Source organism: Bombus huntii, chromosome 14, assembly GCF_024542735.1.
Source record: "Bombus huntii isolate Logan2020A chromosome 14, iyBomHunt1.1, whole genome shotgun sequence".
NCBI classification, from domain to species: domain Eukaryota; kingdom Metazoa; phylum Arthropoda; class Insecta; order Hymenoptera; family Apidae; genus Bombus; species Bombus huntii.
Window position 1 is genome coordinate 8,470,343 of NC_066251.1, and position 23,536 is coordinate 8,493,878.

The 23,536-nt window shown below is 40.2% G+C and overlaps 1 protein-coding gene across 1 annotated transcript in view; it reads left to right on the forward strand.

The window, feature by feature from the left end:
• LOC126873302 (uncharacterized) overlaps window positions 1–23,536 on the forward strand; it is a 162,431-nt gene that overhangs the window by 49,463 nt on the left and 89,432 nt on the right. The window contains exon 3 of the mRNA XM_050634028.1: window positions 11,185–11,299. Coding sequence (XP_050489985.1) covers window positions 11,185–11,299 — 115 coding nt within the window. The remainder of the gene's footprint in view (window positions 1–11,184; window positions 11,300–23,536) is intronic.

Consider the following 23,536-nt stretch of genomic DNA (forward strand, 5'->3'; position numbering starts at 1 on the left):
ACGAACAAACACATCGATCCACTACTTGTTTGCCAGGCCCTGTCCGGTTATTGAATTATTGACTTTCCTGAATCGGGTCACCTGTGTCAAGGATAGAATCAAAAAGTGCATCGATATCGCGCACGCATTCAACCGCATCCTTTTGAGAACAAACGTCGATGAATTAGAAACCGGGCGGTTAGAGCTTTTTAGATCGGAGGACGTTCCCTGCACCGTCATAAATTATTCGATGCCAACAACTTGCCCTTAAAAAAAACCACGGACTAACTGCGCTCGCGGTTTAATTCAAACGCGGCATCATACTCATCATGTCGCGTTCTGAGGCGTTAGTTTGTTTTTCAGTATAATATTTTAACCTAGTTGCATGCGTAGCTCGTCTGAATTTTCTGTAAAGAGGAAGCGAAATCGGTGGTTCGTGTGACGATCCCTTGGATTTTTGAAAGGGTACAGAGATAGGAGAAAATATTGATTTACGAAAATTCTACGTTAATTTTTCGATATCCATTTTTAGAATTCTTTGTAAAACTAAAGAATGTGAACGTAAGTGTAAGGAACGATGGATAATGACCGCTGGAAGCTTAATTCCAGCTATCTATAATTACGGTGTCGTATGTAAAGGGGGTCAGCAGTTCATGACGTGGCAAGTTATATTAATACACCGTTGATAATAAGGGTATTGACACGAAGTCATTATTCCTTTTTATCAAAGATATTTTAATCCTTCTTTGTCAGCATTTGCTAGCATTTCCAATATAAGGTCGGTGCTGAAAATAACACGCGAGAACTAGATTAATTATAAGGATCAACAGCGTAAATAAAATAAATAAAATAAAAACTCGCACGAGTTCAAGTTAGAAGTATTTTACAGGAAACATTGCTAATTAAAATCATCGACCGATAAACGAGTACAAGGTAATGACCAGGTTTAGACACACCGGTAATTTCAGGTTACTGCATCGATTGACCAGTTAACAAGATTTAATTAATGCTTTCCGGCTGATCGATCGTCGCGTTTCGCTCTGGCCGGCCAGCTTGCGAATAACTCTTGTTTCGAAAGTGCATCGAGGCCAGAAAAAAAGTGTGTTCCAGGTTCGGTGAATTTTCTATCTTTAATGGCGAGCGGAAACAGAGTCGTGGCACAGTGAATAATGACTGGCCGTTCAATGGGAGCTTAATTCCACGTGTGCGTGATTGCGGAATAGTATGCCGTTGCAAATACACGTAGAGAGAGGGAGCCGGTGCTTTTTATCAAAAGCCTCGATGTATTAGCGGGACGCTGGCGCCATACGGTCGTCCTGAATTGTTCGACAAGTGGATGACTCCTGAATTATTATTCATTGTCCGGGCGAAATTACTGGAAATTTCACGCTTTGCTGAAATCTCTGCCAGCGGATAGCCTCCTCGCGCCCGAGCCTCGATTTTAATGTCGTTATCGGACGCAATCGTACCTACCGGATTTCATTCGAAGGAATCTGCAAATTCACTAGTCGACGCCCGTGTTAAATGTACTGCAAGTTTATGGTCCACGCGGACACTCCCTTGCTCGTCTTCGTAAATAGTTTGCATCCATTTCGAGGTTTCAGGGACGCGTTTGATCGTAGAGTATTTTCATGGTTTCTCGTTTGGAGTTTTATTAGTGGAGTTGCTCGAATTCAGATAACTTTACGAATTTCGAAGAAACTTCAACAGTCGGACTGCTTTATTTTTCATAGTTATAATTACGAAATTCGTTTCACCAATGTAAGATATTTGTGGTGATAAAACGGTGCACCAAGAGTGATATTAGAGTATTTCGAGAACTTTTTTGTAATTTGTTAAACGTATGATATTAGAGAAAAAATCTAGTGATATATTAATCAATAGACATTAATTGTCAAAACATTTTTCCAATTTTTTATATCTAACTGTAATAAGATGAAATATGATGATCTCAGATCAGATAGATTCGAATTCTGTAGCGAGCAAATTGATCCATCGAATGTATACCGTGTGTCATTTCGTTGCGAGTTTCATAACAGATATTTCAACGTTTTTAATTCCGACGTTGCGTCTTTTTGCCGTTTCTTTTTTACGCGGCTCGAAGCGGAACGATCCTGGAAATTAATGGGACGGTAGTGAGCCACGACATTTAAATGCGGCATAAAAATTCACCTGCTGCACCACACAGTGGTTGCACCTGTATTCATAAGGTTGTTGCGAACGAATCGTGAAACTTACAGATTAATAGGGGGCATTTAAACATTCCCGTAAATTACCCAGTGTGATATAATTTCCCAGGTACGAGGCAACGAGTGCTTAGCACACTCGAACGGTATTGTTTTCATTTTCCTGAGTGCAAAATTTTTCATTACTCTTGAGAACGGTAGCTAAATCATCTGAACTTTCGTCGATAAGCGGATCGTGTAGGTTGTCAAGTATCCGTTTCGACAAAACTTTGCAGATTTACGAATCCCATCAATTTTTAATAATATTTTCTATATATTATGATCTGCTTAATAGCAGCTCATACATCAAGTGGACCTTGATTTTCACTAGAGACAAGTGTTCATAGTTAGAAATGATAGTAACCTTGGAAAATTTGTATTTTCGAATTACTGTTCTACATCATGAAAATTATACGACGTCCGTTTCTTAATGGTCACCGCACTGTCTAGAACGAATAACGTTAGAAGTGCTGCACAAAGGTGATTAAGGATTGTATATGAATGCAGCCTGGCGCATAATAATTCTGAACGATCCTTTACTGCAGCGCTAAATGTTTCGCAGAGCGTCGACCTCGACGTTGTTTTCGAATCGAAGGTTAAAGAGACGTGATCTAAAATTGTAATTACATGTAATACGTAAAACCAATCAAGAGAATGGACAGGCAATGGAGGAATAATATTACACCTGTAGCTAATGATCAGATACAAAATTTTACACCTTTGTCATCGTAAAATAAAATCGAAAAATTAAACAATTGTTCAGTCCATACTAAGGCTTTGGAAATTTTTCAAGAAATCTCTTCTTCGATGGTAGCGTCACGTCTTTTCAATCCAGCGGAAGAGCTGCAGGTCCCGATAGATTGGCTTTAAATCCGCGCGCCTTATTCCCGGACACGCTATAGAGAACACTCGATGCAAGTTTCCAGCAGGTGCAGTGTTCGGGCAACGATTCTTTTATCGCCAGGCTTTTTCATCAGAATTACAAACAATCGGTCCCGAGTATGCTTTTTAATCCGACCCAATAAAACAATCGAGCGTTCCGAGTCTTCTTGACTCTTCTCTTTCTTCCTCTCTATCTCCTCTTCTTTCTTTCACTTCCCGTCTATTCTGCGACTGCCGCGTCTTCAAGTCGATGAGGTCACAGAGAAATCCTCACCCTCCTCGATGTCCCTCTTTATCCCTCTGCTCGTTGCAGTTCCAGCCCTCTTTGTGCGCTTCCCAAACCCTCCTCTCTTTCGCTCTTTCGCTCTTCCGCGGCTCTTCCTGTTCTTTCAGTTCTTCTTCGTTACTCCCGTGGGAACACCGGCAGCGATGCTCGACCTTCGTCTCTTTTTAAAACAATCGAGCCTCGTAAACAACGTCATTCCCAGCTCTTTGTTTTGGCCGGCCATCTTGCCGCTTCAGGGGAAGAGAATGACTGAACTCGGTGAGCGTTCTCTCGCTGCGTCGACGATTATTTTTACCGCGCTCTGCTTCGAATAATCCAGTCCTCGTGGGGCTTCGTTGCTTTTACCTGAAAGTAATCTATTTGTTCTCGTCGGTGGCAATTTTGGCTCGATGCTTCGAAAGCAATTGCGTTTATTATACATCGCGCTTAATGATCAAGCTACTTCGTTAATGCTAAGTACGTACTATGTATTTGCCAACCATGCAAAACGTTTCGCAACGTTTTCAGAGCTACATTTAAATCGTGAACGAACCGCGAGTTGTAATTTCCTTTTCTATTATCATGAACATAGAACACTTGCTTGCAAGATATAATCAATTTTCAGTAGATCTTCAACGAAACTCTTATTTGGAGTTCTCAGAATTTCGAAGAACGTCGGACGCCAGAGAGCGCGTTACTCGAGGTAGAAGAGTATTTGTACTTGACAGACGAGCCTCTTTCTGACGCTACTTGGCAGGCTTACGATTTCGTCCCCGCAATCCATTTCCTTGTAGAAGCTTTCCAGTCCCTTTCTTCCTTGCTGTACCTGCGGCATAAAAAGCCACGAAATCCTATAAAGCTCGAAAGAGTAGGCGGTAGAATGAAAAGCTCTTAGCATGTCGGCATCTGTTACAATCCGACGTACTTGCCGGACTATAAATGGACCTTGACAATTTAAGAGGGTCCTGCAATCGGGCGAAACAAAATTATTTGCTGCGATACCCATCCATGGTAACTCGAGGCGAAAAAGTTTCACCACGCCCCGGTAAAATTGTAATAGCAGTGATGAAACAAACGTCGACGTGTCGTAAATCTAATAAAACGAATGGGACCTTTGCGACTTGCTTTAGAATTTCCCTGAAAAATGTTCCTAAAAAACATAGACGATTTTCTCGTTTCCATTCAATATTGTTTTATTCAATTCCTTTGTAATATATAATATATATTACTCACAGCTAAAATATTTCGTTGTTTGATAGTATTCGGTATTTGCATTTTTATCTTGAGTATAGCGTAGCCTTGTAAGAAACGAAGGAGCATAGGGAATTTTCGGAAAAGATTTTATAATAAGAATATTTCTGTCGACACGTACGTAGAAAGTATTCGGGATTAATATGTTTGAGCCTCGTTTATAAGTAATTTCGAGTCGACGCAACGCTGAGAACGGACGAGGCATTAAGTCGAAGGGTGAGGAGCAGAATCGAGGGTGAGAAGCGAGCGATAATGGCGGTTATGGAGGGTGAGGGCGGAGAGACTCAGCGATCCCACTTTCGAAGACACGCCGTGCAGAGTGACGAGAAGGCATGAAGACGCGAAAACGCCCGATGAATACTTAACGTCCTCTTCGGTATCCCTGAAGAACTGCGTGGTGAAACGCTTTTGATCCCTGGAACCGTCCTTTTCCTGTCAACGCGAAAAATAAGAAACCATTTTTCGTCATTAACTTGCGGATACCATTCTGTCACGTACCATGCTAATGCCCGGCTTCGTAACGACGAAACTTTAATGAAACGTTGAGTAATAGTTCCGATATTGTTGCTGCCACGTGGATTTAATGCCATTCGAAACTTTAATGCGAGAGGAAGGATTTAAGATTTAGGTTCGCATTCACAATCTTTTTTAATGCGTTCTATCAGTCACAGTACACCTGGGAAGGTCTCTACATGCTCAACACAGATTCTTTTCATCCGCTGCAAAATTTCTATGCGTGATCATGCATCCCCGATTCCTGTGTATGAATTTTTATCGCTTCTATAAAGTTTCTCGCATAGAAAGAAAGAAATTTTGCTCGGTTTAAGCGATCAAAGCATACGATTAAGCATACAAATTGCTGCGGAAGGTGTCATTTTCGGCTAAAATACGCGCAACAAGGAGAAACTTCGTCCTTTAAGAAATAAGTTTCACTCCAGCGACGCCTTTACGTAACTGGCGAATAGCAAAGACCGGAGGAAGTCTGATGACGACGGGTTGGAGAGGAAAGAGACGGTCGTCAGGAGTGTGTGTGGTTGAATAGCGAGTAAGGCGCCAGGAGAACAACAAACCGCCACGAGACCGCGATGGCTGACGCTCCGCTCTAATGGCACCACTCAAGATGCAATATCGCTGCATGAATATTATATAGCATCCACACGACCAGCATCTGCCAGATACTCGCGTCTTTACAGCCATCTTAGACGGTCGTATCGTCGCGGAGGTCCGTGTATCAGTAGAGGTTGGCACATCGAGAGACGAGTATACGTGTGTCTCGACACGGGGTGGCTGCCGCTTTCTCGGCTACAGCCGCCTGTACCCACGTTTCTACGTATGTACCAGGGACTCCACTTAGCTTGAAAAGCTATGATTATTTCAAGGTGCACTCACAAAAATTGGCTGGCCTGCTGTGCGCTGGCTAGAATCGGCCTTCAAGGGGATCGTTCGTGCACCACCCTTTTCGGTGGTATGTTGCGCCTTTTCCAAACGTTGCTCTTGAAAGAACCGTCGGCCCTTTGATGCCAGATCGCCGGAACTTGGCTTAAAGAGGCCGCTTTCCGGTTAATGTTGGATATCGAGAATATCGGGATTTTGACGTTTCCCTCTTCGATGATACCATTGCTACCACGATATGGCTGTTCGCGTTGGTTATTTGTTGCTTCAAAATCCTTCGTACCTGTCCATTTTTCAATGCTTTCGAATATCGATTGTGAACGATGAAAGTTTTGAATTGACGATCGTACTGAGCAATCTTTTTTGCGGCTTTCGATACGGAAAATTGATCAAAGACAGAGTGCGTTTCGTGGATTATCGAAGCAAATGGTCCGTCGACGAATATAATCAAGGAAGATTTATATTACTGTGGAAAAATCTGGGATCGCCTGCTAGTACGAAGTATCATTTTGTTCTCATTATGTAACTTTGTTGGATTCCTGCGAGATTTATCAGTTTCATGGGATTACCAGCTATTTCATGGAACTGGACGGTCCACGTTTTAAATTACGCCGGATGACACACCTGTCACCGGTCTAGCTAATTTGGATTTTCAAAAGCTTCATGAAAATCTACCCTCGTCCAGGCGTCACGCTGTAACACACGTGTGACGCGTTACACGGCCGAAATGTTGGCGAGGAAACCTCGTCCGGTATGTACGGCCACGTCTCGCGGGTGCAACGCATTCAATTAATTGTTAACATGATTCACGATCGCGCGGAGCTTCTGTAGAAATGAAGTGCATTTCAGTTACTTGTGCGAGTATTAATGGAACCCTTTAAAAGCACGTGCTTCCACAGAACGTTCTGCGAAATGTTCAGATTCAATGAATTCTCGTAAATCATAAGGAAAAGGAGATGTTCGAATGATTTTAGAAAAGTTGGCGAAACAGATTTTCGATTCAACTTAGGAAAAGCTTGAAAATAATAAAAAATTAGAATAATTCGTACGAGTTCGTTGATTTGTTTAACGCAGCCACGAGCTGGCGATTTAGTTTGTAATTAATAAAACGCGTCACCTGGCTCTGAAAGGCGGTAAGTCTTCTGGCTTGATGTTTTCACGTGGAAATGCTCTCGGAGAATCTTTCTCGGTAATGAATGAAGTTAGTTGAAAAGGGGGTGAAATTTTTGTTGGGACGTCTCGATTCACTGTCGCCCGTTACCGTTTCTTCAGATAAGAAGCATAACGGCAGGACCTATATTCCGTAATTTTACGTTTTAACATTTCATTCGAGCACGTTGTCAAGTGATACGGTGATTTCGAAGGATTCGAGTTAAAAGACAAGCTCGAACAGCCAAGTAAGCGAGTGTGAGTGTGAAACATTAACGAGGAGTAAACACGTAAAGAGACCGGCGTACGTAGATTGACGAATAAATAGATAGGTGCATGTACAAACATACATATAGCAGATGTAGGATTTCTGAATCAACAGAGAAGAAGCCATGGTCTGTCAAATTTCAACGAGGCTTTGGCAAACGGCATAGAATTGAATTTCACATTGTTTTCTGAAACTTATCCACATTCTTAACTTCCTGTCACGAAATAGGCGTCCGCATGTCTGACGCGTTTACAGCTCAAACAATTTTAAATTGCCTCTCGTGCGTCAGATGTGTGTAGTTTTCATAGTCGTTTATTCAACGTCGGGCCACGTATAAAGTTTTATTACATCACACAGTCCCCACAAAATACAGGAATATAATTTTGACGGTCACTTGCGCGTTTTTACACACGACGCGAAAATATTAATTTACTTAACGAAATTTATTTCACTTAAAATAAACCCATGCGCTCGTGCGTTGCGTTTTCAATTCTACTTCATTTTTATGCGGGGATTAATGGGAACGGAACCAGGAAATGAATATCAACGTTTCGTCGTGCGCCTGCATAAATGTGAAACTCAAGAGGGAAACTCTACTCTCTTCCTCGAAATGTAATATTTCCAGCGTATGAGAAGAAAATTGTTATAATTTCTAGAAGAGTACTAATTACCGACCGTGTATTTTTGCCAGTTAACTTGAAACGTAATTGGAACAAAGGGAACTCAATTTTCAAAAACATGACTTTTCCCATTGCTATCATTAAATATAAACGATAGATGTATCTTGAAAGCCATAAGATAATATCACGGTGCTCGCTTCGATCTCTTGCTACGAAACGTACCTCTGTTGTCAGAATTTTCCATGCATCTATGAAGAGAGAGGAATTTTTTTTCATAATTTGCAAGCACCCTCGATTTATACAGGATAGCCTCATGGGTCTGATCTCGCCTCATTAACTGCGAATCAGCAGAACATAATACCGCCTGAAAAAAAGCGTCCAAGGTAGATAGAGCGACAGAGGAAGGATGAGGATGGGTGATGGTTGGAAAAAGAAGAAGGCGGGACAAGCGTGAGATAGAAAGGAGAGACAGGAGTAGAAAAAGAGGACACGACAGGAGGAAAGAGTGGAGGAAATTTCGGGACATGGAGTTATCAGGTGGGGACGTGGAAGAGGTAATAGCCTGTGAAGGGAGGAGAGCAGGAGGCGCGGAGATTGTAAAATCGATGAGGTTCTTTCGCGCTTGGCGCGAGTCAAGTTCCTTAGGGTACCTGACGTTTCCTCATTTCTTCCGAAGTCGTCGAACGTCACGGGGCCGCGAATTGCTCTCGGTTTTTTCCTCAGCTCGGCTTAAAACACGACAAATTCTCTCAACCCTTGGCCCGGAACCTGGTAACCAGAGGCCGGGGGAGGGGGTTGAGAAAGCTATTTCCCGCTGTAAAGCGAGCTGTCTGCAGTAAGTATAAACTCCAGAGCTCAGAGGTGCTCGAGGCGCCTTCGAAACTCGCCGACTAGAAGTTGCACCCCCATTTGAGGGCGAGTGTACGCGCGCGCGCGCCAACAATCGTGACCCCATCCCCTATGCCCATGGGATTCGGAAGTTTGCGTTTTCTTCGCCCGGCCCCCCTTCTTTTACCGTCTTTCCTCGCCTCCACGCCGAGTCGCTCCCGTCGAGGGAATTTTTTTAAAAGCGGCGAACAATTTGAGATAATGGTTTGGTAGAGATGGATTTATGTTCGCCGGCTGCGAGAGCCTGTTATAATTCACTTTTCCGGGAATTTATGGACCAACCTTTTTGCAGATTGGTGTTATGTTTTGTACCTGTCCGCGCTCTCTTGTGGTTTCATTACAGTGATTGGAACGATCAGTGAATTGCCATTCAATCAGATTGGTCGATTGATATTTTTTTCATCGTTATCGTGTGTGACGGCTTAAGCAAATACAGCTGCTTATTGTCTCTTCGCGGCTTTCTTCCGCTCCGTTGGAATTTACATTCATTTCTGAATCCTGAATTTATTCTACCCTGTCATAATAAGCATCTTTTCTGGAATTACATGTATGTGTAACACTAATCCTTTAATAACAACGCGAAACTTAAGCACTACGCGAAATTACCAACTACAGTGTAGCTGCATTATTCCGTTAAGTTTTCGTTCTTCTCGTACTTCTTGTTGTTTCAGTCGGTATTTGTTGAAGTAGAAGTGGTTTCCACTGTTCGTAGTTTCTATGTAGTACTGGATTTAGCAGCACACCGTTTTGGAATCGGAATCTGAGACATTACCTTTCTGTTTGTCACGTAAAGGATCGGAAAGAGCAAATCAAATTTGAAACAAAAATCTTCTTTTATTATTAATGGAAAAAGGATTACGCCTTGATGAAGGCGTATTGTGTATATGTCATTAATAAAGAGAAAATTTATACCTCGCTTTACGACGTTGGCCTTAGTAACTCTTTGGATTAGAGACATTTCAAAAAAAGGAAAGGTATTGTAGGAGATATATTAAAAGCGAAAAAATTGTTTAATTTTACTATTCAAGAAAGGAAGAAGTATTGTGCCTTGATGAAAATTTATCATAGACGAAGAAAGCCTTCATCGCTTCTTTTACAATACGGCATTCTATCTTCTTCCCTTGTCAGTAGCTCTTTGCGCTGCAGTTGCTTGAATCCCTATTCCCTTCGGGAATTTAAGAACAAGAGCCTTCGCGCAAGAAACCTCCCTCTCTTTCCGCGTCCTTTGATACGCTCGCTTGTTTCTGGATTTCAGATTTCTACAAGGTGAATATCGTACTGTTCGCGGTCTTCTTGATGCTCGTGGGACTTTTATCTCATTCAATCCATAGAATTACACATTTTGTTATAAAACACCGTACCGGCTTGAACGATTACCTTCGATGTCTCGTGATAAAACAACAGGACGTCGATATCCGAATTAAAGAAAATTCTATAACAGCCGATCACCGTTAAATTCCGAAAACACCAATTAAATTTCCCGGTTGCTGCTTTCACTTTTTATCAAAGCGTAAAACGCAGCAGCCCGCGAAACGCAAATACAAACGCGGTACCGCATTGATCCGCTATCGAGAATCGAATCGATCCGCGCTGGTTCCGGTTTAACGGCGAATCGAGGATCGACGCGGTGCCATGCACCCGTCGTTATAATAAATTTACGCTCGATACTCGTCCGCGCAGGGCTAGGATACGCGATATTCATATTTATTTATGAGGAATGTACGCGACCCTATTGATTTTTCGACCTTAACGCCGTCGGCTCGTTATTCGAGCGCCACCCTTTCAGCCTTTCACGCGGTTCCATGGCCCAACAAAGTGAGCCTGGCATAGCCGGCACAAGTCCAAAACGGCACGATGTTCAATTTCGCGGAGCATGATTTAAATATTAAATTAACAGAGGCGCGAGCTGTACGGGAAAAATTATTGCATGTCGGAAGAAATAAATAAATAAACACCGGTTTCTTAGCAGACAGGCTACGTGTTTCTGAACGTATCGTCGCAACCCGTCGGATAAAACCAGATTGAAAGTTTGCAGCGGAAAATGCGATGAAAAAGATCAAAATGTAAAATATTTTGAAATAAATCGAAAGAAATTTCCATTGTTGTACAATAGAACTGAGTTATATCCTGACAAATATTAAATTTCAATTATCTTCCGTCGATATCGCTTCGAATGTTTATTGTAGATAATTTAAAATTAAATTTAAAGCCTGAAATGAATGATTGTGTGTATCGATTTTCAATAAAACCGAATAATTCTTTCAGCTATTTCTACACCGCCCTGTTCGTATGTAAAATACAATAGCCTGGAGGATATACTGTCACAGGATTTAGGATTCACTCAACTGGAGTTCACCCCTACCGTCGTATCGAAAATGAGGTAAGAGTTGATTAACCTGCGACATGCATGTGTTATTAGGTTATCATAAACAGGCCTATTATAAACCTTTTTACGCCGACGCTTCATTTTTATCGACGTTAAATCAACCCTTTCGCTCTTATTGATTTATATATACACTCTCTTTAAATAGTAACGATGTCGTCGGAGCACGCATGATGGAAAATGTTTTTTGAAAGAGAAGATTGTTTGCGGATGAAATTTATTGGAAAACAATCATCCTACATTTTATATACATGTATCAGAATTCTAATAATAGTGCTTTCTTCTTGCCGCAATAAATCAGAGATAGTAATATAGAAAAAATTGCAATTACGAGATGAATGAGAGCGTAGCGGAACTAAGTGTAAGTATTAAATTCGAAATTTGAATGTCGGAATATTCACTTACGCTACTGACAAATTACAAAGCGTATCGTTAATTTAGTATTTAATAAGCTGATATAATCAACGCTGAAGTATTTGAGTTCAATCGAGCCAATAAATTATCATTTATCAGCATAGACTTCTCTTTTTCAAATACTCTCTATTTCAACAAAAGTAAAGCAGGAAATCGTAATTATTACAATGTAATTATTTACAACAGATTAAATAAATTCATACGATCGATATCTATGTAAATATATTAGGATATTCGATTCGCCAAAAAATCTTCGTCGATTTCGTTAATAGCGTTCGCAACGACTCAATCAGTACTGAATCATCGTCGCCAAATTTCTTGCCTTGACAAATTCGCTTACATCGTAGAATTAGAAATTTCCGAAATATTTTGAGCGATGAACCGTAGAGAAAAAGCGGCGGGGAAGCGATAAAAATCAACGGAGTACCGGACGATTATTTACGGCGGAGCTAGCAACAGCACGAATAGAAATTAAATGCGAACAGCAGTTTAACGCGATAATTAATTCGAAATCAGCAGAACCGCTCGCAGATTAACAGACATCCAAGCCCCGGTTTTAGTTGTCTCGCTTTAGTTTGCGTCTGCAACCTCGTCGTCGCTCGTTTCTACCCTTGGTCGTGTAGTTGCTGCAGATAAACGCGAATACTTCATAAGCTCGTAATCCTCAAACAAAACGCCCGCCAAGAACAAAAGGATTCGCTCCTGGGTCTCTGTCTAGCACGGCAACCTCTCGTTTCCACTTGCACAGCTAGCAACCAGCTCTCTCGATACGCACTGGCAACAACCTCCGAGGGGTCGCGTCTTCCTCCTTTCGCGCTTCTTTTCCCTTCTTCGGCTATTTAAGTAAGTCTTAACCGAGTCGCGAAGCCAGTCGGTTATTAAAAGTCACTCTCTGCTGGCAATGAAACCAGCTGCCAACTTTACTTCGCCTTTTGTTTGCGACGCTGAATGGATCTGATGTCGAGGAGGAGGGGGTTAATGGTTTACGCGAGGGTGGAAGATGGCCTCGAGGTCTTTTTCGGGCGTTCTATCGCAACCGTGAACGATTGAACCGTTTCTTTTGATGTCTTTTTAGATTTGGGGAAGGTGTAAGTAGAATCGATAGGGTAAGACGGGAGACCGGGGGATTTTTTCGGCCGAGGGTCTTTTTTTTTATTGTTTGGGAAAATACTCGTACGTCTCTATAGAATAAGCTTGGGTTTGGTAAAATTGAATTAGGATATATCGAGAAACAGAAATTGAGATTCCTTTTGTTTGAGGCGAGCAGTTGTTTTTCATCGAATCTCTCTTTTTTTAACAAAAAATTTCAAAATTCAATTTTCAAGTCAAGTTGAATCCTCCGTTTCCGTAAAGATAAAATATCTTTAATTTTTAATCGATACTCGCTATATTTTAAGCATCATTACCATCCTATCGATACTTTTTTGTAAAAAAAAGACCTACAAATCATCTCATCAAAAATACGGTGTATATGAAAAACGCAGTTGTACATTTTACGTAAAGGAAAATAAATATCTCTCGAGTATCAGCTTTTTCATTTAGATTTTTAAGGATCGACCGTGTTACCATTGCGTCTGCCAAAATCCACCTCCAGTATTTGCTGTAGATATTTACTTTAGACGTTACTAAAAAGATACACGGCACCGTAAAAAAAATTCACGGGGAAAGGAACAGGGCGAACCAGTTGAACCAATTTCGGTAACATTCGACCAACCGAGTTGCAAAACCAACGGAACGAAGTCCGAATATTACATATCGTAAATCATTATCAGAAAACACAATCAGCTTTTTGAATCGTCGGCACATTGTCCTTCTATGTTGTTCGCCCGTAGCAAAAATGGAATCCTCCTGAAAATCCTATTTTCTCGGATCGTGTTGGACGTCAAGCACCACTGCTGGCCGAAACAAAATTGCGAAACAGTATTAGATATACGCGTTTCAGTTTTCGTGGAAGCTGAAACAAATAGTAATTTTCATTTTCAGACAGCGACCGATGCTTGTAGAATGTGAAAGTTTCTCGATAATGTAATTGTGGATAGAAAAATGGTAGTCAGTCATCGAGGAAATAGGAGGATTTGGAATTTCTAAGTTTTCTTTTAAAGAGAGGACTACGGACAATCTTCTTATAAAATATGTTCCCATTTACAGAGGTTGTGTAGTTAGTAATCTACCCTAAATCCTACGTTGACCTTTTTTCAAGCTTAACTTCCTCTTGCAATTTAATTTTTTGCAGCTGCAATTTATATTAGATCATCGGACAAGTCTAATTTCTGTATACTTGGAAATTAAGAGTTGAAACAGTTTGCTATCATTTTTTTTATTTTTATTTTTTTTTAATTAATGAGAAGAGAAGTATTCAAAAACGAGAATCTGATTTTACCAATGTTTGATGTCCTTCCAAATGATCGAGTTAAGTTTATCCGGATCGATGCTATTACATGGCATTAACGACCCGATCATCGTAACGGTTACAGCTCCATAAAGTCTTGGCAAGCCTCAGCGATGATACATCTTGTAATCTCTTTTCCTCGAGGAATAACGGAGTTCCTCTCTCGCCCGCAGGCCATAATCTATTTCTCTGCTGCATTTCTGCACCACTATCTCCTTTTTCTCTCTCGTTTCCTCTCGTTGCTTCATCCTGTTCACTTTCCGACTTCTTCGCCCGCGCAGCTGAACCACCGTGTCTTTATCCTCTCGAGGGAGGTTTATTCTTGTTAGGTTAAAACCAGAGAAGCAGTAGCAAGCAAAACAGCGGTTACGTTCCGCTTACCGACGGTATAACTTTTAAGATCGCAAGGACACGTACCGTTGTTTTACTTGTTTATTTAATCAACATTAATCGTTTAATAAATTGTGCAGTTGATAATTCAATGGGAGATAATTGTGTATAATTCAATGTACGATATGGGTAATTAAACGTTATTCCAGCCGGAGGTGATAGAACGATCAACTGCGTCGAAGTTAATCGCTTGACTTATTGAACAAATAAATACCAAAATTCAGAAATTCTTTGGGAGCGTAGTCGATTAAATTGGAAAATTTATCAATATTACTTGGAGAGAAAATAGAAGATTTGTGAAAATGCACATGTAGAAAAAATAGTTGATTAATCATCCGTCGTATTAGTTTTCATGAGAGATTATCTCAATTTCGAATGAATTTTTACTAATTAAACCGTACGTTAATTAAACCACAAGCTTCTTTGGATGGATTATTATGTCCAAGTTTTCAGCTTTTGAACTTTAATAATTCTAACAAAATCCTACGAAAAGCTGCGGAAGTTCCATCGACTTTTGCATCAAACATCAAACGTTGCCATTCATAAATCATTGAGAATTCGCCAATTTCAGATAAACTTCTTACGAAGGTAGACTTCTAACGAAGCTATGAAAAAGCACTAACTTTAATAACTTTAACGCTTATCCTAAGTGTATTAAGTATCCAGTCAGGGTCGGTCGTACTTCGACATTCTTATTCTTCCGGGAGCTTCGCATCACAAAAATCAAATCTTAGATTCGTGTTACCGGTTCACTCTGTCGTGTCAAGGTGAGACGACACGCCAGTCAGTCGGCGAGGGAAATCGGTATTAAGGGATGAAAGGATTTCGTTGTGGCGTATTTTGCCTGTAATCCAAGTGGGTCACCCCCGACTCCTTTTTTCCCTTATCGCGTTCGAAAGCCGAAAAGTTTTCGAGGCTCTATGAGCTCTACACTTCTTTGCCCGCACAGGGATCAAGCACGATTTTCGGCTACAGAGATTGGAAATCGCAGTAGCCGTTATTTCAACCTTCGGATAGTCTCGCCCCTGAAACGGCTATTGTGCACGAAACCCTGGAACAAGGTGACTTGTTCTCCTTGCGCCCAGGCTGCGCCTTTTTTCCTGCAACTTCGGAAATTCTGGATCGAGGGAACACCGGATATTACCTCGACCAAACTGAAGATACTTTTCTTGCCGAGAATATTTCTTTTCGGACGTGGCGCCCGCTCGATGGAAATCTGAACGGATTTAACAGAGCAGAAGCTCCCTGAATCTATCTGGAATTCATGGTGAATGGTAGCTCGTCGATGATATCAATGGTACAGTCTTCTGATTGAGTGTCAGCTATCTGGAGAGGAGAGAAAAAAAGAAAGATAGAATTGTAGAATTAATATCGATAGATAAAAGTTGAATATTATTGGAGAATGATGAAAGTGGATATATAGGAATTGAGTAATGATTGTTATAAAAAAAGGTAGAAAAACGATTCTTGAATGACTATGAACTTTACAAATCCTTAGTTATTTCTTTCTATTTTTTAAATTCCTATTCTTACGATGGAATATGATCTCAATTATCGAGGAAAGGTAATAGCGGCTGTTTACGTCCCGCATTGGAGCTTCCTCCCATATTTTAACAAACTTTATCGGTGTTTGGGTCTTTTATAAGAAGAATAGCATTCTGATCGATCATTATTCCTTTACTGTTCGCTGTTATAATCTTTCTTCCCTGCAGAATGCAACAATAGTCGTTTCTTTTTTTATTTTTAATGCATCGAATAATCTTCATATTGGATATTATAGAGGACCGACCGAGCTTTTTCTTTTACAATTTTCTTCACAAATTTTATTAAGATACAAATTGTTCATTAAAATATGAGATACGTGATTCTAACATTTTTGGTCAAAAATATTATTCGACACATTTTTTAAATATCTTATAAATAATGTAAAGTACGCATATTTCATATATTTCCACTTTGCTCGGAGACATCTGAAAAACGCGAAGGAAAATTTCCACGCTGACGTTTTCCTTTCTTGAACCGACACTTATTCCACGCGCTTTCTCCCGCTCAAAGATTTTTCCCCCCCACGTAATTGACCGGCTGCGATTTGTTGTCGGAGATTCGTGATATTTTTCTACTGTCGATGACATTTTACACAAGAATATTCGATCGTCGCGGCGCTTGTTATTACAAGCCTCGCTAAGGGTTTGTGTCGGGCTATAAATTACTTTTCCAACGAGACGAAGTCGACCGCAGACCCGTCAATAATTCATCGCAGGCCTGCACCCACCGAAAATCCTTTCACATAGACGGGAAAGACCTGTATGTTACAGCAGAAAAATATTTAATTTACCAAAAACCCCACTGAAAATATTACGTCGAGATGGAAATTTTCATCGCGAATTTTTATAAATCCTCCCGTGAAAGTTGCGCGAGGTATAATATGGTGCAATGTGAATTTAGGATGTATCGTGTTTTTGACATTTATTTATTTGAACAAATAGAAGCAACTTTTTTTATACCACGTATCTTTCGAACTTATTTCATCTGCACGAAAAAATGAGTTGAAACTAGAAAATAACGTGAAGACTTCACTCTTCAGAAAATCGGTTCTGAAAGTATACCGCGTACTTATCTTTAAAGTATTATTTATTTAATTTTATGTAAGTTACAGGACCGGAAAGCATCTTTTTCGCCATCTCGATCGCATTGCCACTGAATAAATTTCCGAAATCTTAGAAGGATATAGAACAATTAAAAGAAAAGAAACATCGAATGAGAATGGCCTCTTGTCTTCCGACTACAACGTACAGATGAACGTTTGACCTTAAATGCTTCTAACACGATTACAAATCGTTGAAAAGTTAAAGCTAGGTTCCTTGTCAGAGTATACGTTTTCGTAATGGAGAAGGCATATATTTCAGAGTCAGTTTCATTTACCCTTTCACAGAACTCCCCACTTTCACCCTGTTTTTCCTCTCTCCTTTTAACCACTCTACACGACCTACATGTACAAATAAGTAGGTACGCGCGTTTCAAAGTTTTACAAAATGTCTCTTTGTTTTCCTTTAAGTATTCATCTTACGGTCCGTAGTAGTTCCATGACTTTATATGTTTATTTAAATGTTTTAATTCTGTTGATCTTCTCATCGTGTATTGAATTGAATATTCTTCGCTAGAATATTTCTCACATTTTCCAAACGCATACTTCACTGTAAACTTTAAAATAGTAGCGTGATTCTGCAAAGAAAGCTTCGTGATTTGATATTTCAGAACAGTTGTAAAGTTCGTGTATCGATATCTACAAAGCACAGTTCCTCTTGAATCCCTCGCACCAGAAAGAAACGTTATTCGTACGTCAGCGCGATATGCAAATGCATTACGGTAACGCGTGTCAGTGTTGGAACGCGACTGATTGTCGCGCAAGGGTTTGAGAAATTGTCTGAGATCCTTGTAGCAGAAGGCGTTACGTGTGAACCTCGATCCGATTTTATCGTCAAACGAAATGTTGACAATTTTGAATCGTGTCACCTGTTGCACTGATGCGATGCATCTCTTCGGATACGATATTAAAATGCAAACAGTCAAGAACGTTTAAACCGATGCACTTGACTCGCATCACCCTGTGAAAAATGATTGGATCGCATAAAATATGAGACTCTTCGGCATATTTCTCCTCTTACCAGAGATGAGAAGTCAATTCTTAAACAAACTGAATTACGACAATTCTGCATTGAAACATCAGAAAACTTGTGATTTGATTCTACGACGAATGAAATTAATTTAGGAATTTTTTAAATAACGCTGATATCAATTTTTTTACGTATGTAATATCTTAGAGTTTTAAGTTTGTAAATAGTTTACGACTGAACTCGCAAACTCGTTGTAGTGTGAGTAAAATAGGACGCTGTAAGTCAGACGTTTAAGACAACCATTCGAAAGCGTGTGATCTTCCAGCTGTAAACTTCGTCAGGAACGATATTTCCAGGCTGAAAAATTTTACAACGATTCGTTTACAACCACTGAAGTGCGATCGTAAAGTTAGGAGATCGTAATGTCTAACACGCAATTATGGCTTTACGGCTAGTGGATATACAATCGACGGAGAGTTAGCTCCGATATAGCTCTTACGTCGATTTATTTGATTAGTTGCTTGAGTAAATCTATCGAGCTTTGGTAATTGTAATTTTATTGTCTGTCAATTACCATATTTAATTTATCGAAGTAGAATTTATTTCTGTTTATCGAAATATAATTCTTTTCGTTTACGACGAAACAGCGTTCGTAAAAGTTTGTTGTAAATCAGTCAACAAATTCGTAATCGATTTCACGCAATCACGTTTAATCCTCGATAACGATATTCCTCTTCAAATATTCCTCTCGAATTTTGTACCGTTTTAAAACCATCTTCTCGAATCTTTTCACGTGGGAACATCTTTTTACGCTATATACCGTTGTCTTGCGTTCTATACGCCGTGAAATTTCCACTTAACAACTTTCGAACAACGATTCTTTCGATTCAACGATTCTTTATTACGGATCTCTCGGTTCGACGAAGTTCGCCGAAGTTTATTGAACGTAAGCATACACGCGAGAGATCTCACTGTTCATCTATTTTACAAGTCGCTCGTTCGCCGCATCGTCCATGCCTCGGAAGATAAGATTTTCCCGAAATTTATCGGGGCGAGGCTGGCTGGTACGCCCGGTGCTTTAACGTACTCATTTTCGCTGGCGCAGTCGGGACCTTATCGGTTTTCGAGGAAACTCTGAAGATTCATCGGCGTGGAGCACGGGAGAAAAAAATCGGCCGCGTGTGTCTCGCACGTGCAAGACTCCACGATGTAAGTGTGCTCGTAGCTCTCTCTTCCGCCAGAACAATTTATCAGACGTCGGATTTCGGCTAGCTTCGAATCCTGCGGGCCATCGTTCTGTTTCTACGATCCATTTCCTCTACATTTGTTTCGCCTGGATACCAGAAACGTAACCACACACGGGGAATTCTAGGATTCCAAGTTAAATAAAGGGTTGTTTGGTTCGACACTAGCCCAAAAGGTGTATCTCGATGTTAGGCGAATGCGTGGAAAATGTTTGTTGAAATTGGTTGAAAAAATAATTTTAAAATTATATATAATAGAATAGTTAAACTAATATTACTGATCAAATTTTACAAGCTCCCGGTGATAACAAATCCCCTTTCACTTTATCACAGAAAATAGACAATTTGGGTATTTCAGTCAGAGAATTTGGCCTCGATTCTATTCGACTACTCACGCACGTACCTTCCACACAGCACTTACTAACACTCGTACATTCCCCCTTCCTCTATTTTATACTCTCTTTCACCCATTCCAGACAAATTACGCAGATATTCCCAGGACACATTCGATCACGTCCACCCTGAATTTAGGTCGAACTAGATGCCACACTCAAAATTCAATCACTCGTTATAAACATTCGCACCAAGTTCTCATTCACCCCTTTCCATCTGTGGTTAGTGTGGTTAGATACTATTGTTCTAAATAATGCAGGAACAACATCGTATTATTTGTGGGAAGACTTTTAAATATCTAAATTCATGTATTTTTCTTACCCTTTTTAGTTCCACTCAATGTTCCATTATTTCTTAATTACTCAATGTTCCATTATTTATATTTCGTAAATTACTTGTCATAATCTTCTATAATTTGCAAGACTTCCTCTGACAAAATAATTTCAAGCAACACTTATTCGAATAAATTTCGCGCCGATTTCATTCAAAGTATCCGCTCAACGTGAATTACGAAAGGAATGAAATGTTGGTCGGGCAGGAATCCGATAAACTTCGTTCACGCGATACACATATGCAATTTCGTATTTGCAATCCAGTCGAAGCGTCACGCTAGCCGAAATCGATTTCCGACCAATTCATCTAACGGTTACGTACATTTTTTCCCCTCTGTCTCCTTCTAGTTCTCCCACTGTTTCCACCGACTCTGTTCATGCCCGTGCTCGCCTCCACCTTGCCCCTTTTCGTTTCACATCAGATGACAGCCAATTTTTATTCCAGTGATTGCATTTGCAATTCCCATGCGAAACTCCCGTTTTTAGTCACACTTTTCGCGCGTCTCTGATCCCTTCCTCGATTCTTTCCGAATAGCTTTCGCCCTTTCAACAGGGAATACATTTCAACCTCGAAGCGTTCAACCACTGTTTCCTTGCTGCTTTTCCTCCCTCGATGATCGCGGAAAACGCGACTGATGAATGGCCACGATATTCTCGCTAATAGGTGAAGGAATTTAATCAAAGACCAGATGGACGAAATGGTCTTCGCGAAGCGATGAAGGTAAAAATGAAAAGGATGTTATTAACAAGTTAGTAATTGGTGATTTTAATCGTAATAAAATACAAAGCCACAAATTTCTAGTAATCGAGATAGAAATTCGAAAAGTTTTATTTTACATATAGTGCATTGTGTCATTTATTATCACGCGAATTCTGAATTTACGTATCTAAGTTTAACCGAAATTCTATTTTACGGACATCACATTGAAAGTAATATTTCGTAATGGCTTGCACGAATCGTAAAGGCTGTTTTTACTTCCACAATATAAGCGTATCTCTTCTGGCGAATTTTATTTCTCCTCTATATAATTCCGTTCCGAATGAAGAAGCAGATGTTTTGTCAATAGTACCACTCGCATTTATTTAATAGCGATGCTATTTACAGCTAATTATTCTTCACAGAGAACGGGCTTCAGCAGGCTTATTTGACGTTCGTTTTGCGCAAAATAGGAAGCCAGTGTTCTCCGCATCTAAAACAAAAGGGGATGGTGTCGAGGGAAAGGGACAATTTCACAAGAGCAAGGCATGGCTCCTGAAAACATAATTCCAGTTCTTTAAGAAGCAATTAATTCCGTCCTCGAAGGAACGATAAAGGGCAAGGGAGAAACAGCAGTGGAGGTGCACGGCAGGACAGACATTTAAATTAAGTGGCTTCCTTCGAAATTAGATCAGGCAGAATATTCTCCGTTGTCCCGTTTCTTTGCGGCCAGTCAGTAATTCGTTCGTGGCGTAGCTCTCGATATAAAATTTGCAAAAACCCAATTTGCAATTTGCAAGAAGACAACTGATCGAGCCAACCGCTCCATGGTAAACATCCCCCTAAATTGAACGACGATAAAGCTACGAACACGCGGTACCAACCGCGATTTTGGGCACGTCGATGTTTGATGATGTTTGATCCGTCAATATATGCCTGGAGTATACTGAAACGTTATGATGACCGTTTTGTCGATATCTTGACAGATGTTGTTTGCACGGAATATGTTTCGTTGCTCTTTTTACAGTTTTTTATTGCGAAATTTCCTAGAATAAGAGTGCGGGAATAATACATGAGGGGCTCAGAGCGAGTTTTATTTCGTTTTAGAAATAAGGCAGAGTGGTGGACAGAGGAAAATTTAAGCTTGGTACCTGCATATGTTAATATTACTATTTCACATTAGACATTTGAAAAGAAACGTGTGTTTTCGGATATGCATATATTTATTTACGGTTTTGGTCAAATAAAAATCCACCGTGTAAAATCGCGGCACCATTTTTCCTCCGAGTTCTTCGTATCAGAGTGGTTCTTCTTATAGGCAGAAATCGATGTGAGATTGTATAGCAGTTAGTATCGCCGCGAACTTTTCTGCATCCAGAGAACATTCAGGAAGGAAATTGGTTCATCGACGAATCTCGGTTGTTGCGATACTTTAAATGTCTCATTGGAAGATTTTACCTGCAGCTTTAATGGAAATTGGAAAACTTTTGTCGTTCTCTATTATCCTCCAAGCGCGATTCACCTTAAATAATTACGATTTCGCACCGACTAGCAATAATTTCCAATCGAAGCAGTGACGTTTCAATTAAAAAAAAAAAAGTAGAGAATAGGAGAATCTATCGAAAGCTAGAAGCTAAAGCTAGCAATACATCTTCAACTTCTAGCAAGGAAATTCTACCAGAAGAAGTTCCATGGGTCCCTAACTTGTCTCGTTGGTACTTGAGTAATAAAAAGAGGTTGCCATCTCTCGACCAACGTCAGTCAACTTGAAACTCCTCGAAACGAAAAACGACAAATCCTACAGAACCGTAGAAACAAACTACAGCACTCGTGTCTCCGACTGGGCCATTGGCATGTTTCGGGAAGAGCGATTCTCGACTACTCGTTCCAGCTTAACCCAATTCCACGGAAAATGGAACTCAACCTGATCGCTTCTTGGCCACGAGAAACCGTCGATAATGACTTTTTCTGCAATTGAGTTATAAGGAGTTAGGAGTAGAACATAGAAAATATTCCGATTCTTGACAAACAGGAGAAGCTTTCTGTTCATTTAATATAAAACAGAAATAGTGAAATAGCAATTTAATTCTAAAATATATGTTTGGATCACAGAAATCCACTTTTTAAAAACATGGTATTTTACATGTTTTCCTTTTCAAGTTTTCCACCCTTCCCGACGGTTAAAATTTTTTCGGTCGAAGTCGTTTAGTTTTTAATATACTTGATAGTAGTAACGATATTAGGTCTCGTTATAAAGTTTACGTAACTTTAATTCGCTTTCCTCTGGAGTTTGAAAAGTATGATTTAAAACATTCTGGCTCTAGGATTCGGATATGTAGCTTTCAAGACTCAATTCTCTAAACTTTCTGTTCCTCTGAAATTCCGCATGATTCTCGTTTCTTAATCACGCGTACTCCCACGCGTATAATACGCGCTCTTACCAAATGCAGCGAAATGTTTCAGACGTTGTATTAGAAATTATTCATCTGCATCTATGGGTTAGGGAAAAACCGTGCTGAATATGTCTTTTGTTCCACTGTCATCCTACTATTCACATTTCCAGAATGGAATAAAAGTTATCAACGGAATGAAAGAAAAAGTACGAGGAAACGAAAAGGTACGTAGCGAGAGACGGTGGTTGTTTCGAAGGGTGGAATAGCAGATAAAACAAAAGGAGAGAGAAATGGAAGAGGGGACGAACTGCCAGACGCAGAGACATGGTTTATTCCAACGTTCCGCATCGTTAGGGCTCACGTTTTGA